The following is a 17,346-nucleotide window of genomic DNA, read 5'->3' on the forward strand; positions in this document are numbered from 1 at the left end:
AGGCCTGTACTCTGGAGCGGGATCGATTTGGAGGTGGAGGGTCCGTCATGGTCTGGGGCGGTGTGTCACAGTATCATCGGACTGAGCTTGTTGTCATTGCAGGCAATCTCAACGCTGTGTGTTACAGGGAAGACATCCTCCTCCCTCATGCGGTACCCTTCCTGCAGGCTCATCCTGACATCCTCCTCCCTCATGTGGTACCCTTCCTGACATCCTCCTCCCTCATGTGGTATCCTTCCTGCAGGCTCATCCTGACATCCTCCTCCCTCATGTGGTACCCTTCCTGCAGGCTCATCCTGACATCCTCCTCCCTCATGTACCCTTCCTGCAGGCTCATCCTGACATCCTCCCCTTCCTGCAGGCTCATCCTGACATCCTCCTCCCTCATGTGGTACCCTTCCTGCAGGCTCATCCTGACATCCTCCTCCCTCATGTGGTACCCTTCCTGCAGGCTCATCCTGACATCCTCCTCCCTCATGTGGTACCCTTCCTGCAGGCTCATCCTGACATCCTCCTCCCTCATGTGGTACCCTTCCTGCAGGCTCATCCTGACATCCTCCTCCCTCATGTGGTACCCTTCCTGCAGGCTCATCCTGACATCCTCCTCCCTCATGTGGTACCCTTCCTGCAGGCTCATCCTGACATGACCCTCCAGCATGACAATGCCACCAGCCATACTGCTCGTTCTATGTATGATTTCCTGCAACACAGGAATGTCAGTGTTCTGTCATGGCCAGCGAAGAGCCCGGATCTCAATCCCATTGAGCACGTCTGGGACCTGTTGGATCGGAGGGTGAGGGCAATTCCCCCCAGAAATGTCTGGGAACTTGCAGGTGCCTTGGTGGAAGAGTGGGGTAACATCTCACAGCAAGAACTGGCAAATCTGGTGCAGTCCATGAGGAGGAGATGCACTGCAGTACTAAATGCAGCTGGTGGCCACACCAGGAATCAGGACTTCAGGAAACCGCAGAGGGAACACCCCCCTATCCACATCGATGGAACAGTAGTGGAGAGGGTAGTAAGTTTTAAGTTCCTCGGCGTACACATCACAGACAAACTGAATTGGTCCACCCACACAGACAACATCGTGAAGAAGGCGCAGCAGCGCCTCTTCAACCTCAGGAGGCTGAAGAAATTCGGCTTGTCACCAAAAGCACTCACAAACTTCTACAGATGCACAATCGAGAGCATCCTGGCGGCCTGGTACGGCAACTGCTCCGCCCTCAACCGTAAGGCTCTCCAGAGGGTAGTGAGGTCTGCACAACGCATCACCGGGGGCAAACTACCTGTCCTCCAGGACACCTACACCACCCAATGTCACAGGAAGGTCATAAAGATCATCAAGGACAGCAACCACCCGAGCCACCGCCTGTTCACCCCGCTATCATCCAGAAGGCGAGGTCAGTACAGGTGCATCAAAGCTGGGACCGAGAGACTGAAAAACAGCTTCTATCTCAAGGCCATCAGACTGTTAAACAGCCACCACTAACATTGAGTGGCCGCTGCCAACACACTGACTCAACTCCAGCCACTTTAATAATGGGAATTGATGGGAAATGATGTAAAATATATCACTAGCCACTTTAAACAATGCTACCTAATATAATGTTTACTTACCCTACATTATTCATCTCATATGTATACGTATATACTGTACTCTATATCATCTACTGCATCCTTATGTAATACATGTATCACTAGCCACTTTAACTATGCCACTTTGTTTACATACTCATCTCATATGTATATACTGTACTCGATACCATCTACTGTATCTTGCCTATGCCGCTCTGTACCATCACTCATTCATATATCTTTATGTACATATTCTTTATCCCCTTACACTTGTGTCTATAAGGTAGTAGTTTTGGAATTGTTAGCTAGATTACTTGTTGGTTATTACCGCATTGTCGGAACTAGAAGCACAAGCATTTCGCTACACTCGCATTAACATCTGCTAACCATGTGTATGTGACAAATAACATTTGATTTGATTTGAGATAATGACTGATACTTTTTATTCTGACCCCCCCTTGTTCAGAGACACATTATTCCATTTATGTTAGTCACATGTCTGTGGAACTTGTTCAGTTTATGTCTCAGTTGTTGAGTCTTGTTATGTTCATACAAATATTTACACATGTTAATAAGTTTGCTGAAACTAAACGCAGTTGACAGAGAGAGGACGATTCTTTTAGTGTTGCTGAGTCTATATGCATTTGCCATTTAACATACTGCAAAACACACATAGAGCAGGTTCACGGACAGAACCAAGGAAACCGGATGTTACATTTGTGTTTATTCTAATTCCGTCTTCAGCCAACAGTTCTGAATTAAAAGACGCTGTTCACCACTGCATATCTTCTCACCATCCCAGGAAAGAAAGGCAGGTGTTGATGATTCTATAAGAAAATACTGTACAACGGCTACAAAGAAGGGAGCTCGTCTTACAAGTTTAAGTGGAGAGAGTTTAGTATATTTGACATTCACATCACATGGTGTTGTATAGCATTTTAGATCATGTTTATTTTGGACAGGACATTCAGAATAACGACCTCAATTTGGGGATTTGTACATTGTTCTCCAAACAGAGAATAAAATACATTAAATTAATATTATAATGTGTGTATTATAATGTGTATAAAGTGTGTAGGGTCTAGTGTGTAGGGTCTAGTGTGTAGGGTGTAGGGTCTAGTGTGTAGGGTCTAGTGTGTAGGGACTAGTGTGTAGGGTCTAGTGTGTAGGGTCTAGTGTGTAGGGTGTAGGGACTAGTGTGTAGGGACTAGTGTGTAGGGACTAGTGTGTAGGGTCTAGTGTGTAGGGACTAGTGTGTAGGGACTAGTGTGTAGGGACTAGTGTGCAGGGACTAGTGTGTAGGGACTAGTGTGTAGGGTCTAGTGTGTAGGGTGTAGGGACTAGTGTGTAGGGTGTAGGGACTAGTGTGTAGGGTGTAGTGTGTAGGGTCTAGTGTGTAGGGTCTAGTGTGTAGGGACTAGTGTGTAGGGTCTAGTGTGTAGGGTCTAGTGTGTAGGGTGTAGGGACTAGTGTGTAGGGACTAGTGTGTAGGGTCTAGTGTGTAGGGACTAGTGTGTAGGGACTAGTGTGTAGGGTCTAGTGTGTAGTGTGTAGGGACTAGTGTGTAGGGACTAGTGTGTAGGGACTAGTGTGTAGGGTCTAGTGTGTAGGGTGTAGGGACTAGTGTGTAGGGTGTAGGGACTAGTGTGTAGGGTCTAGTGTGTAGGGTCTAGTGTGTAGGGTGTAGGGACTAGTGTGTAGGGACTAGTGTGTAGGGTCTAGTGTGTAGGGTCTAGTGTGTAGGGTCTAGTGTGTAGGGTGTAGGGACTAGTGTGTAGGGTGTAGGGTGTAGGGACTAGTGTGTAGGGTGTAGGGACTAGTGTGTAGGGTGTAGGGTGTAGGGACTAGTGTGTAGGGACTAGTGTGCAGGGACTAGTGTGTAGGGACTAGTGTGTAGGGTCTAGTGTGTAGGGTGTAGGGACTAGTGTGTAGGGTGTAGGGACTAGTGTGTAGGGTGTAGGGACTAGTGTGTAGGGTCTAGTGTGTAGGGTGTAGGGTCTAGTGTGTAGGGTCTAGTGTGTAGGGACTAGTGTGTAGGGTCTAGTGTGTAGGGTCTAGTGTGTAGGGTGTAGGGACTAGTGTGTAGGGACTAGTGTGTAGGGTCTAGTGTGTAGGGACTAGTGTGTAGGGACTAGTGTGTAGGGTCTAGTGTGTAGTGTGTAGGGACTAGTGTGTAGGGTGTAGGGACTAGTGTGTAGGGTCTAGTGTGTAGGGTGTAGGGACTAGTGTGTAGGGACTAGTGTGTAGGGTCTAGTGTGTAGGGTCTAGTGTGTAGGGTCTAGTGTGTAGGGTGTAGGGACTAGTGTGTAGGGTGTAGGGTGTAGGGACTAGTGTGTAGGGTGTAGGGACTAGTGTGTAGGGACTAGTGTGTAGGGTGTAGGGACTAGTGTGTAGGGTGTAGGGACTAGGGTGTAGGGACTAGTGTGTAGGGACTAGTGTGTAGGGTCTAGTGTGTAGGGTGTAGGGTCTAGTGTGTAGGGTGTAGGGACTAGTGTGTAGGGTGTAGGGTGTAGGGACTAGTGTGTAGGGACTAGTGTGTAGGGACTAGTGTGTAGGGTCTAGTGTGTAGGGTGTAGGGACTAGTGTGTAGGGTGTAGGGACTAGTGTGTAGGGTGTAGTGTGTAGGGTCTAGTGTGTAGGGTGTAGGGACTAGTGTGTAGGGACTAGTGTGTAGGGTCTAGTGTGTAGGGTCTAGTGTGTAGGGTCTAGTGTGTAGGGTGTAGGGACTAGTGTGTAGGGTGTAGTGTGTAGGGTCTAGTGTGTAGGGTCTAGTGTGTAGGGTCTAGTGTGTAGGGTCTAGTGTGTAGGGTCTAGTGTGTAGGGTGTAGGGACTAGTGTGTAGGGTGTAGGGACTAGTGTGTAGGGACTAGTGTGTAGGGTGTAGGGACTAGTGTGTAGGGTGTAGGGACTAGTGTGTAGGGACTAGTGTGTAGGGACTAGTGTGTAGGGTCTAGTGTGTAGGGTCTAGTGTGTAGGGTGTAGGGACTAGTGTGTAGGGTGTAGGGACTAGTGTGTAGGGTGTAGGGACTAGTGTGTAGGGACTAGTGTGTAGGGTGTAGGGACTAGTGTGTAGGGACTAGTGTGTAGGGTGTAGGGACTAGTGTGTAGGGACTAGTGTGTAGGGTCTAGTGTGTAGGGTCTAGTGTGTAGGGTCTAGTGTGTAGGGTGTAGGGACTAGTGTGTAGGGTGTAGGGACTAGTGTGTAGGGACTAGTGTGTAGGGTCTAGTGTGTAGGGTGTAGGGACTAGTGTGTAGGGTGTAGGGACTAGTGTGTAGGGACTAGTGTGTAGGGACTAGTGTGTAGGGTCTAGTGTGTAGGGTCTAGTGTGTAGGGTCTAGTGTGTAGGGTCTAGTGTGTAGGGTCTAGTGTGTAGGGTGTAGGGACTAGTGTGTAGGGACTAGTGTGTAGGGTCTAGTGTGTAGGGACTAGTGTGTAGGGTCTAGTGTGTAGGGTCTAGTGTGTAGGGTCTAGTGTGTAGGGTCTAGTGTGTAGGGTGTAGGGACTAGTGTGTAGGGTCTAGTGTGTAGGGTGTAGGGACTAGTGTGTAGGGTGTAGGGACTAGTGTGTAGGATGTAGGGACTAGTGTGTAGGGTCTAGTGTGTAGGGTGTAGGGACTAGTGTGTAGGGTCTAGTGTGTAAGGTATAGTGTGTAGGGTATAGTGTGTAGGGTCCAGTGTGTAGGGTCTAGTGTGTAGGGTCTAGTGTGTAGGGTATAGTGTGTAGGGTCTAGTGTGTAGGGTCTAGTGTGTAGGGTCTAGTGTGTAGGGTATAGTGTGTAGGGTCTAGTGTGTAGGGTCTAGTGTGTAAGGTCTAGTGTGTAAGGTCTAGTGTGTAGGGTCTAGTATGTAGGGTCCAGTGTGTAGGGTCTAGTGTGTAGGGTCTAGTATGTAGGGTCCAGTGTGTAGGGTCTAGTGTGTAGGGTCCAGTGTGTAGGGTCTAGTATGTAGGGTCCAGTGTGTAGGGACTAGTGTGTAGGGTCCAGTGTGTAGGGTCTAGTGTGTAGGGTCCAGTGTGTAGGGTCTAGTATGTAGGGTCCAGTGTGTAGGGTCCAGTGTGTAGGGTCTAGTGTGTAGGGTCTAGTGTGTAGGGTCTAGTATGTAGGGTCCAGTGTGTAGGGACTAGTGTGTAGGGTCTAGTGTGTAGGGTCTAGTGTGTAGGGACTAGTGTGTAGGGTCTAGTTTCATAAGGTCTAGTGTGTAGGGTCCAGTGTGTAGGGTCTAGTGTGTAGAGTCTAGTGTATAGGGACTAGTGTGTAGGGTCTAGTGTGTAGGGACTAGTGTGTAGGGTCTAGTGTGTAGGGTCCCATGTGTAGGGTCTTGTGTGTAGGGTCTAGTGTGTAGGGTCCCGTGTGTAGGGTCTAGTGTGTAGGGTCTAGTGTGTAGGGACTAGTGTGTAGGGACTCGTGTGTAGGGTCTAGTGTGTAGGGTGAATGACTACGAAAACAGTTTGTCAAAAGCGATACCTGATAGCAATAAACCTGCTCTATTGCAACAGGTCCATTGGACAGACCTTGCTATTGCAACAGGTCCATTGGACAGACCTTGCTATTGCAACAGGTCCATTGGACAGACCTTGCTATTGCAACAGGTCCATTGGACAGACCTTGCTATTGCAACAGGTCCATTGGACAGACCTTGCTATTGCAACAGGTCCATTGGACAGACCTTGCTATTGCAACAGGTCCATTGGACAGACCTTGCTATTGCAACAGGTCCGTTGGACAGACCTTGCTATTGCAACAGGTCCATTGGACAGACCTTGCTATTGCAACAGGTCCATTGGACAGACCTTGCTATTGCAACAGGTTCATTGGACAGACCTTGCTATTGCAACAGGTCCGTTGGACAGACCTTGCTATTGCAACAGGTCCATTGGACAGTGACAACTACTTCATTCTTATCAGCATTGCTGTAGGTTGTGTAAAGGGAACAGACCATTTATAATTACTAATTACTAAAACACTGAAAATCCCTCTGTATGAGTTGAGTTCTCAGTTTTAATAAATAAGAAAGGAAACTGAACAAAAACGAGTGTCATCATTCATGCATGTCTCAACATTTGGTGCAAATACAGCGGAAGACAATATTCTAAAGTACTGCTTAAGTTGTTTTTGGTCTGCATCTGTACTTTACCATTGATATTTTTGACAACTTTTACTTTTACTCCACTACATTGCTAAAGAAAGTATGTACACAAATACTGCGTTTGTAAATGATGTCCAAGTGTTGGAGTGTGTCTCTGACTGTCCGTAAATGAACAAAACAAGAAAATCGTGCTGTCATGTTCGCTTAATATACAAGGAATTTGATGTATGTACAGCATTTACGTCTACTCAAGTATGACAATTGAATACTTTTTCCACCGTTGTACATAAGTATGCTTAAAACCAGATTATTTTAGACTTTTACTCAAGTAGTATTTTACTCTGTGGCATTCCTTTTTACTTGAGCTATTTTCTATAAAGGTATCTTTACTTTTACTCAAGTAATATTTTACTCTGTGGCATTCCTTTTTACTTGAGCTATTTTCTATAAAGGTATCTTTACTTTTACTCAAGTACGACAATTGGGTACTTTTTCACCAGTGTGCAAATATGTTGGGTTAAACGCCCACCATTGACAGTGTGTTCAGCAAACACGCATATCACTTAGGCATATTTCCCCATGTCAGAAACAACTTCTTGATTAATTTATGTGTTATCACTGTAGCCCGTGTTTACATACAATTAGTGACAGATTTGCATGTGAATAATCATCTATAATCCACATAAAAACGATATGGGCATTTTCCAACAAGTTTCCATCAAATTGACCTGTTGTGGATGACGTAGCCTGGTGCACATATATATACAGTTGAAGTCAGAAGTGTATATACACTTAGGTTGGAGTCATTAAAACTTGTTTTTCAACCACTCCACAAATGTCATGTTTAGATCGTACTTTTTGGAGAAATGTCCTCTGGTCTGATGAAACAAAAATAGAACTGTTTGGCCATAATGACCATCGTTATGTTTGGAGGAAAAAGGGGGAGGCTTGCAAGCTGAAGAACACCATCCCAACCGTGAAGCACGGGGGTGGCAGCATCATGTTGTGGGGGTGCTTTGCTGCAGGAGGGACTGGTGCACTTCACAAAATAGATGGCATCATGAGGGAGGAAAATTATGTGGATATATTGAAGCAACATCTTAAGACATCAGTCAGGAAGTTAAAGCTTGGTCACAAATGGGTCTTCCAAATGGACAATGACCCCAAGGATACTTCCAAAGTTGTGGCAAAATGGCTTAAGGACAACAATGTCAAGGTATTGGAGTGGCCATCACAAAGCCCTGACCTCAATCTTATAGAAAATGCGCGGGAAGAACTGAAAAAGAATGTGCGAGCAAGGAGGCCAACAAACCTGACTCAGTTACACCAGCTCAGTCAGGAGGAATGGGCCAAAATTCACCCAACTTATTGTGGGAAGGCTACCCGAAACGTTTGGAGAAAAAAAGTTAAACAATTTAAATGCAATGCTACCAAATACTAATTGAGTGTATGTAAACTTCTGACCCACTGGGAATGTGATGAAAGAAATAAAAGCTGAAATAAATCATTCTCTCTACTATTATTCTGACATTTCACATTCTTAAAATAAAGTGGTGATCCTAACTGACCTAAAACAGGGAATTTATACTAGGATTAAAATGTCAGGAATTGTGAAAAAATGAATTTACATTCATTTGGCTAAGGTGTATGTAAACTTCCCACTTCAACTGTATATAAATGTTGAGGTAAAATTCCCATGAACTGAATAAAAAATACAAGTTAAATGGGTTTCCATCGCATTTTCAAATTTACTGATTGTTTTCTCACCAACAAGAGGTAGTTATATAGTGAGTGTGCCTTTGCATGTGCCCTCTAACCAACCATACATGGTGAGATTATAATGGACCAAAAAATATATTTTTATTTGTCAAACAGGCAGTCAAGCATCGATGATCATGTCACCAGAATAAGACCCTCGATATTTATTGGAAAGCAGCATCAAGCTCATCATCTTGCACTTTCACCACCCTGTGAAGTTCATAACTTATTTCATCTGTAGCTTAATAAACTGCATGCTTTCCCGACGAGTCTGAGTGGGAGGACCACACAATATGTCCTATGTTGGTTATTATATCAATATTCGCGTACTAAAAACGTTCCCATCGACATTTCTTGCATAATTGACTTTACCGACACAAAAAGATCCCACCTTGTCTATCGTATTTCGTTTTTTCAAAATGTTAAAAGTTTACCGACAAAATGTTCTGTTTCCATCTGTCGTGACATGTTTTATCCGACATGTAGACCTACTTTACTGCATAAAAAGGTTCGACATTTAGACCTACTTTACTGCATAAAAAGGTTCGACATTTAGACCTACTTTACTGCATAAAAAGGTTCGATGGAAACCTGGTTGGTGTTATGATGACACGCATTCATCAACAATACGACAGCTGTTGTGTTTGGTTCACATCAATACGGGATGATGTGGCAAACAGCTCGCACGCCAAAACAATAGCCCGTCTTATCACTGATAGTTGCCGTAGAGATGTGTGATGTACAATCACGGAAATCCCCACTGGAGAAGCTCACAACACAATCAGCTCACTGCACATTGGAACCATCCACTACATTTAACGCTACTTGTAATATCCATATCCTACACGAGGCCCCAGCTAACTAACTGATGATCCACTTCCACCTCGTTACATTGTTGCATTGTATTTGTCACACGAATAAGAAATGGAGAGAGGACCGAGCGGTCAACAGTTAAGCGACAGTCTTTTGTTTCGGGAAGAGAAGGCAAGGCAGACAGCGTGGCAGATCATTCGAAGTTGAGAGGTGGCATAGATAGAAATGCTACAAATTGGCGAACCAAACTGCACAATTATGGTCACCAATTGCAAGTTAGTTTATAGGCAAAAATAGTATACAAAAAAAAACGCGTCATAGGTTATGACGGTTTTTATTACATGTTATTACTAAGTTATAGCATGTATATCTGTGTTAATGTGTGCAGCCGATACACCTGTTGGATAATTGAGCATATGTATCTGAAAATAATTGTCTGAAAATTTTGTAGAGAAATGTTGTAGGATGAAGATTTTATAAATCTATCGACCAGCCCCCCCGCCCACATGCCGTTATTTTCCCACGCACACAAGTAATAAACAATGATTTAGAATAGCTCATATTCCGTTGTTTAAACAGCTCTGTTATCATGTATATCTATGCTTAAATTACACCATTTTACTTGAAGACTATTCTGTTGTAACTAGTTGTACATAATGATGCTTTAGGTAGTCTATGTATCAAGAGCCTCTTGTTGTTTTCGCGAAGAAAGAAACGCCCCTTGCATATCTTAAAATGGCAGCATATCTTAATCAATGTCTTGATTTGTTACTTTTACTGTCCATGTGTGGCGATACTGTATTACTTACAGTAATGACACATATCATGCGAGAGTAGGGACAATAGAAAAAGCGTAGGCAACTAGCTCAACAATTGAAGGAAAACGGGCTATTTTCTATGACTTTATTAAGTCAACTCTAGATAATGAACTAGCAAACGTCCATGCGGATAGACACAGAAATATGATGACCTCTCTAATCTATAGTTTTTTTTCAGTGACGTGAAGTCCTTAGTTGAATAGAATATGACCAATAAATCTATGTGAACACTTAAAAGGTTAGGTTTAGGCTGCGAGGGGGCTTGTTTGTTGTCCCCCCCCCCCCGCGTGCAAATCTCAACATTTTCTATCCGTGACTATAATTCCACTACACATTAAACAGTGCGAGGTTTCCTGCAAAAATGTTACATGCTTTTGTGTAACGGGCAATTACTGTAAAGAAAAAAGCAACATACCCATCCATTGCACAGAGGAAACAGTGTAGAAAGGACAGTGAACGCTCAGGAAAGTGAAGAAATCGGTTTGGGTGTTGTTACTACTGCTCAGCTAGTTCGCGCCCCCCAACACTGAAATGTTCGCTCTCATACGCACAATGGCACGCTTCCTGTTAAACTGACGTGAAAATACACAGACAGACATGTACAGACGCCTTGCCTGCCTGCCTCGCTGTACAAAATGGCCTCTCCTCTCAGGCAGCTCCAACATATACACACACACCTTTGTCACTTCCAACAACGAACGCACATCCATGTACACCACTCTGCGCCTTAGCGCGCCATCACCGCGCACACAGTTTGGATAAAAATGAGGATAGAATATGCCTGTGCCGCCATGTCAGCGATAAACACTGAGATCTCATCTAGGGACAGAGTGGACTCTGCTGCAGACTAGCAGTTCGTTGAACAGGAATAATCTTGTTCAATGTCAGGTATTAATTAATTAAGTAAATGGATCACACTGATCCAAGACTCACTTTAATTAATTGGCCACACTAATTTACCCATGAGAGTCACCACGAAATCATAGCACTTAAAGACATGCATTATCAAATACAGTTTTAAGGAATAATTAACACAAACATGTTTATTTTACTATCATTGTGGGACCAAACAATTTAGTCCCATTCAAAATCCTATTTTCCCTGAACTTAAACCCAAACCTAACTCTAATTGTAACCTAAAACAGCCTTTCTCCTTGTGGGGACCGGTGAATTGTCCTTGTTTTACTAATGCCCCCCCACACACACACACACACACACACACACACACACACACACTTACTACATTTGGGCCTACATCATGTCTGCCATTCCTTGTTTCCTGCACTGCCAATGGTTGTTTCATCATGGTTCTATGCAGCATAGTGAGCACACAGCAAAGCATCCTGAGACTGCAGCATGTACAAACCCGTTGCACCAGTCAGACTAGAAAGACCTAAAGTATTGTACACACAGGCTGTGCAATTAAAACATTACTCAAATACAAGGGAAAGCTATAGTTCCTAACATTATACTGCCCCCTATGATGTCACTCTCTTTCTTTCTCTCACCCTGTGTGTGTGTGTGTGTGTGTGTGTGTGTGTGTGTGTGTGTGTGTGTGTGTGTGTGTGTGTGTGTGTGTGTGTGTGTGTGTGTGTGTGTGTGTGTGTGTGTGTGTGTGTGTGTGTGTGTGCGTGCTCTGTGTGTGTGTGCGTGTTCGTGTGTGTGTGTGCGTGTGTGTGTGCGTGTGTGTGTGTGTGTGCGTGCTCTGTGTGTGTGTGTGTGTGTGTGTGCTCTGTGTGTGCTCTGTGTGTGTGCTCTGTGTGTGTGTGTGTGTGTGTGTGTGTGTGTGTGTGTGTGTGTGTGTGTGTGCTCTGTGCTGTGTGTGTGTGTGTGTGTCTGTGTGTGTGTGTGTGTGTGTGTGTGTGTGTGTGTGTGTGTGTGTGCTCTGTGTGTGTGTGTGTGCTCTGTGTGCGTGTGTGTGTGTGTGTGTGTGTGTGTGTGTGTGTGTGTGTGTGCTCTGTGTGTGTGTGTGTGCTCTGTGTGTGTGTGTGTGTGTGTGTGTGTGTGTGTGTGTGTGTGTGTGTGTGTGCGTGTGTGTGTGTGTGTGTGTGTGTGTGTGTGTGTGTGTGTGTGTGCGTGCTCTGTGTGTGTGTGTGTGCGTGCTCTGTGTATGTGTGTGTGTGTGTGTGTGTGTGTGGTGTGCGTGCTCTGTGTGTGTGTGTGCGTGCTCTGTGTGTGTGGTGTGTGTGTGTGTGCGTGTGTGTGTGTGTGTGTGTGTGTGTGTGTGTGTGTGTGTGTGTGTGTGTGCGTGTGTGTGTGTGTGTGTGTGTGTGTGTGTGTGTGTGTGTGTGTGTGTGCGTGCGTGCGTGCGTGCGTGTGTGCGTGCGTGTGTGTGTGTGTGTGTGTGTGTGTGTGTGTGTGTGTGCGTGCGTGCGTGTGTGTGGTGTGTGTGTGTGTGTGGTCAAGAGTAATGCGTTTTGATATTCATTGACATCAGAGGACTGCAGCTGTGATAATATATATTGATTAATCCTAATGTATCCTAAAGGATTCCCATTCAAAATCCTGTTTTCCCTAACCCCTAAACCTAACATTTACGACAGCATTTACGACAGCATTTACGACAGCATTTACGACAGCATTTACGACAGCAAATTTCAATTTACAAAAAATGAAATGACTGTGTTTTTGTCCTTTGAGTTCCTCGTCATGAAATCTATGCAGCCTGCTCAATCACTTTTTATAGCTAATGTTTACAGGCCTCCTGGGCCATATACAGCGTTTCTCACTGAGTTCCCTGAATTCCTATCGGACCTTGTAGTCATGGCAGATCATATTCTAATCTTTGGTGACTTTAATATTCACATGGAAAAGTCCACAGACCCACTCCAAAAGGCTTTCGGAGCCATCATCGAGTCAGTGGGTTTTGTCCAACATGTCTCTGGACCTACTCACTGCCACAGTCATACCCTGAATCTAGTTTTGTCCTGTGGAATAAATGTTTTTCCTCATAATCCTGGACTATCGGACCACCATTTTATTACGTTTGCAATCGCAACAAATAATCTGCTCAGACCTCAACCAAGGATCATCAAAAGCCGTGTTATAAATTCACAGGCAACCCAAAGATTCCACCTACCCAAGGACGTCTCCGATTTGGTCTTGCCGAACATACCTACACGTACGCTACAGTCACAAGACGCAGGTGTCCTAATTGTCCCTAGAATTTCGAAGCAAACAACTGGAGGGCTTTCTCCTATAGAGCACCATTTTTATGGAATGGTCCATATAAGAGACTCAGACTCGGTCTCGACCTTAAGTCTTTACTGAAGACTCATCTCTTCAGTGGGTCATATGATTGAGTGTAGTCTGGCCCAGGGGTGCGATGGTGAACGGAAAGGCACTGGAGTGACGAACCACCCTTGCTGTCTCTGCATGGCCGGTTCCCCTCTCTCCACTGGGATTCTCTGCCTCTGACCCTATTACGGGGGCTGAGTCACTGGCTTTTTAGTGCTCTTCCATGCTGTCCCTAGGAGGGGTGCGTCACTTGAGTGGGTTGAGTCACTAACGTGATCTTCCTGTCCAGGTTGGTGCCCCCAACGTGCGTTAGAGGAGATCTTCGTGGGCTATACTCAGCCTGGTCTCAGGGTAGTAAGTTGGTGGTCTGTTGATATCCCTCTAGTGGTGTGGGGACTATACTCAGTCTGGTCTCAGGGTAGTAAGTTGGTGGTCTGTTGATATCCCTCTAGTGGTGTGGGGACTATACTCAGTCTGGTCTCAGGGTAGTAAGTTGGTGGTCTGTTGATATCCCTCTAGTGGTGTGGGGACTATACTCAGCCTGGTCTCAGGTTAGTAAGTTGGTGGTCTGTTGATATCCCTCTAGTGGTGTGGGGACTATACTCAGCCTGGTCTCAGGGTAGTAAGTTGGTGGTCTGTTGATATCCCTCTAGTGGTGTGGGGACAATACTCAGCCTGGTCTCAGGTTAGTAAGTTGGTGGTCTGTTGATATCCCTCTAGTGGTGTGGGGACTATACTCAGTCTGGTCTCAGGGTAGTAAGTTGGTGGTCTGTTGATATCCCTCTAGTGGTGTGGGGACTATACTCAGTCTGGTCTCAGGGTAGTAAGTTGGTGGTCTGTTGATATCCCTCTGGTGGTGTGGGGACTATACTCAGTCTGGTCTCAGGGTAGTAAGTTGGTCTGTTGATATCCATCTAGTGGTGTGGGGACTATACTCAGCCTGGTCTCAGGTTAGTAAGTTGGTGGTCTGTTGATATCCCTCTAGTGGTGTGGGGACTATACTCAGCCTGGTCTCAGGGTAGTAAGTTGGTGGTCTGTTGATATCCCTCTAGTGGTGTGGGGACTATACTCAGCCTGGTCTCAGGGTAGTAAGTTGGTGGTCTGTTGATATCCCTCTAGTGGTGTGGGGACTATACTCGGCCTGGTCTCAGGGTAGTAAGTTGGTCTGTTGATATCCCTGTAGTGGTGTGGGGACTATACTCAGCCTGGTCTCAGGGTAGTAAGTTGGTCTGTTGATATCCCTCTAGTGGTGTGGGGACTATACTCAGTCTGGTCTCAGGGTAGTAAGTTGGTGGTCTGTTGATATCCATCTAGTGGTGTGGGGGACTATACTCAGCCTGGTCTCAGGGTAGTAAGTTGGTGGTCTGTTGATATCCCTCTAGTGGTGTGGGGACTATACTCAGTCTGGTCTCAGGGTAGTAAGTTGGTGGTCTGTTGATATCCCTCTAGTGGTGTGGGGACTATACTCAGCCTGGTCTCAGGGTAGTAAGTTGGTGGTCTGTTGATATCCCTCTAGTGGTGTGGGGGCTATACTCAGCCTGGTCTCAGGGTAGTAAGTTGGTGGTCTGTTGATATCCCTCTAGTGGTGTGGGGACTATACTCAGCCTGGTCTCAGGGTAGTAAGTTGGTGGTCTGTTGATATCCCTCTAGTGGTGTGGGGACTATACTCAGTCTGGTCTCAGGGTAGTAAGTTGGTGGTCTGTTGATATCCCTCTAGTGGTGTGGGGACTATACTCAGTCTGGTCTCAGGGTAGTAAGTTGGTGGTCTGTTGATATCCCTCTAGTGGTGTGGGGGTTATACTCAGCCTGGTCTCAGGGTAGTAAGTTGGTCTGTTGATATCCCTCTAGTGGTGTGGGGACTATACTCAGCCTGGTCTCAGGGTAGTAAGTTGGTGGTCTGTTGATATCCTCTAGTGGTGTGGGGGTTATACTCAGCCTGGTCTCAGGGTAGTAAGTTGGTCTGTTGATATCCCTCTAGTGGTGTGGGGACTATACTCAGTCTGGTCTCAGGGTAGTAAGTTGGTGGTCTGTTGATATCCCTCTAGTGGTGTGGGGACTATACTCAGCCTGGCCTCAGGGTAGTAAGTTGGTCTGTTGATATCCCTCTAGTGGTGTGGGGACTATACTCAGTCTGGTCTCAGGGTAGTAAGTTGGTGGTCTGTTGATATCCCTCTAGTGGTGTGGGGACTATACTCAGCCTGGTCTCAGGGTAGTAAGTTGGTCTGTTGATATCCCTCTAGTGGTGTGGGGACTATACTCAGTCTGGTCTCAGGGTAGTAAGTTGGTGGTCTGTTGATATCCCTCTAGTGGTGTGGGGACTATACTCAGCCTGGTCTCAGGGTAGTAAGTTGGTGGTCTGTTGATATCCCTCTAGTGGTGTGGGGACTATACTCAGTCTGGTCTCAGGGTAGTAAGTTGGTGGTCTGTTGATATCCCTCTAGTGGTGTGGGGACTATACTCAGTCTGGTCTCAGGGTAGTAAGTTGGTGGTCTGTTGATATCCCTCTGGTGGTGTGGGGACTATACTCAGTCTGGTCTCAGGGTAGTAAGTTGGTCTGTTGATATCCCTCTAGTGGTGTGGGGACTATACTCAGCCTGGTCTCAGGTTAGTAAGTTGGTGGTCTGTTGATATCCCTCTAGTGGTGTGGGGACTATACTCGGCCTGGTCTCAGGGTAGTAAGTTGGTGGTCTGTTGATATCCCTCTAGTGGTGTGGGGACTATACTCAGCCTGGTCTCAGGGTAGTAAGTTGGTCTGTTGATATCCCTCTAGTGGTGTGGGGACTATACTCAGCCTGGTCTCAGGGTAGTAAGTTGGTCTGTTGATATCCCTCTAGTGGTGTGGGGACTATACTCAGTCTGGTCTCAGGGTAGTAAGTTGGTGGTCTGTTGATATCCATCTAGTGGTGTGGGGGACTATACTCAGCCTGGTCTCAGGGTAGTAAGTTGGTGGTCTGTTGATATCCCTCTAGTGGTGTGGGGACTATACTCGGCCTGGTCTCAGGGTAGTAAGTTGGTCTGTTGATATCCCTCTAGTGGTGTGGGGCTATACTCAGCCTGGTCTCAGGGTAGTAAGTTGGTGGTCTGTTGATATCCCTGTAGTGGTGTGGGGGCTATACTCAGCCTGGTCTCAGGGTAGTAAGTTGGTGGTCTGTTGATATCCTCTAGTGGTGTGGGGACTATACTCAGCCTGGCCTCAGGGTAGTAAGTTGGTGGTCTGTTGATATCCCTCTGGTGGTGTGGGGACTATACTCAGTCTGGTCTCAGGGTAGTAAGTTGGTGGTCTGTTGATATCCTCTAGTGGTGTGGGGACTATACTCAGTCTGGTCTCAGGGTAGTAAGTTGGTGGTCTGTTGATATCCTCTAGTGGTGTGGGAGCTGTGCTTTCAGTCTCCAGTATCTATGCTGCCATAGTCTGTATGCCGGGGGGCTAGGGTCAGTCTGTTATATCTGGTGTAATTCTCCTGTCTTAACTAATGTCCCGTGTGAATTGAAGTATGCTCCCTCAAATCCTCTCTCTCTCCCTTCCCTCTCGGAAGACCTGAGTCCTAGGACCATACCTCAGGATTTGCCTAGCCTGATGACTCCTGGCTGTCTCCACTTTCAACTGTTCTGCCTGCAGAACATCCATACGTTCATCCAATTACATTAAATCCCGGACGTGAAACTATGAGATCAGGTTGGATGTTCCATAGTGTCAGCAACAGTCCTGAACTAGCCTATCCTACAGTTCAACCCATTCTTTACTGTGGGTGACTTACAGGAAGCTGGCAGGACAAACCCTGTTCATCACAGGAGCAAGTCGCGGAATAGGGAAAGCTATCGCACTCAAAGCTGTCAGGGACGGTGCCAATGTTGTCATAGCTTAGAGAGGAACCAGACTCTGAGAGTTGGCCTGTCCTCTTCTGGTTGTGTCAGGTGGAGATCATAAGAGTACATGGCCATTAAGGCCAGATCGTTCTTCAAGATGTTCATAGATGACCAGCAGGGTCGAATAATAATCACAGTAGTTGTCGAGGCAACAGATCAGTATCTCAGGAGTAAATGTCAGTTGGCTTTTCAT

At 46.0% G+C, this 17,346-nt stretch overlaps 1 protein-coding gene across 3 annotated transcripts in view; it reads right to left on the reverse strand.

Annotated features, from left to right (window-relative positions):
• LOC118380907 (polypyrimidine tract-binding protein 3-like) overlaps positions 1 to 11,376 on the reverse strand; it is a 151,092-nt gene extending 139,716 nt beyond the window's left edge. For 2 of the 3 annotated variants that reach the window (XM_052517521.1, XM_052517520.1), the window contains exon 1: positions 10,465 to 10,693. Coding sequence is in view for 1 of the 3 variants with exons in the window: in XM_052517518.1 (XP_052373478.1) it covers positions 11,290 to 11,370 (81 nt within the window). In the remaining 2 variants the exon portion in view is untranslated. Of the gene's footprint in view, positions 1 to 10,464; positions 10,694 to 11,289 lie in introns of those variants that run through there. The other variant, XM_052517518.1, reaches the window with a different exon arrangement.
• Between the last annotated feature and the right edge of the window lie 5,970 nt (positions 11,377 to 17,346).

The sequence above is a fragment of the Oncorhynchus keta genome, unplaced genomic scaffold, assembly GCF_023373465.1.
Source record: "Oncorhynchus keta strain PuntledgeMale-10-30-2019 unplaced genomic scaffold, Oket_V2 Un_scaffold_8424_pilon_pilon, whole genome shotgun sequence".
In the NCBI taxonomy this organism is placed as follows: domain Eukaryota; kingdom Metazoa; phylum Chordata; class Actinopteri; order Salmoniformes; family Salmonidae; genus Oncorhynchus; species Oncorhynchus keta.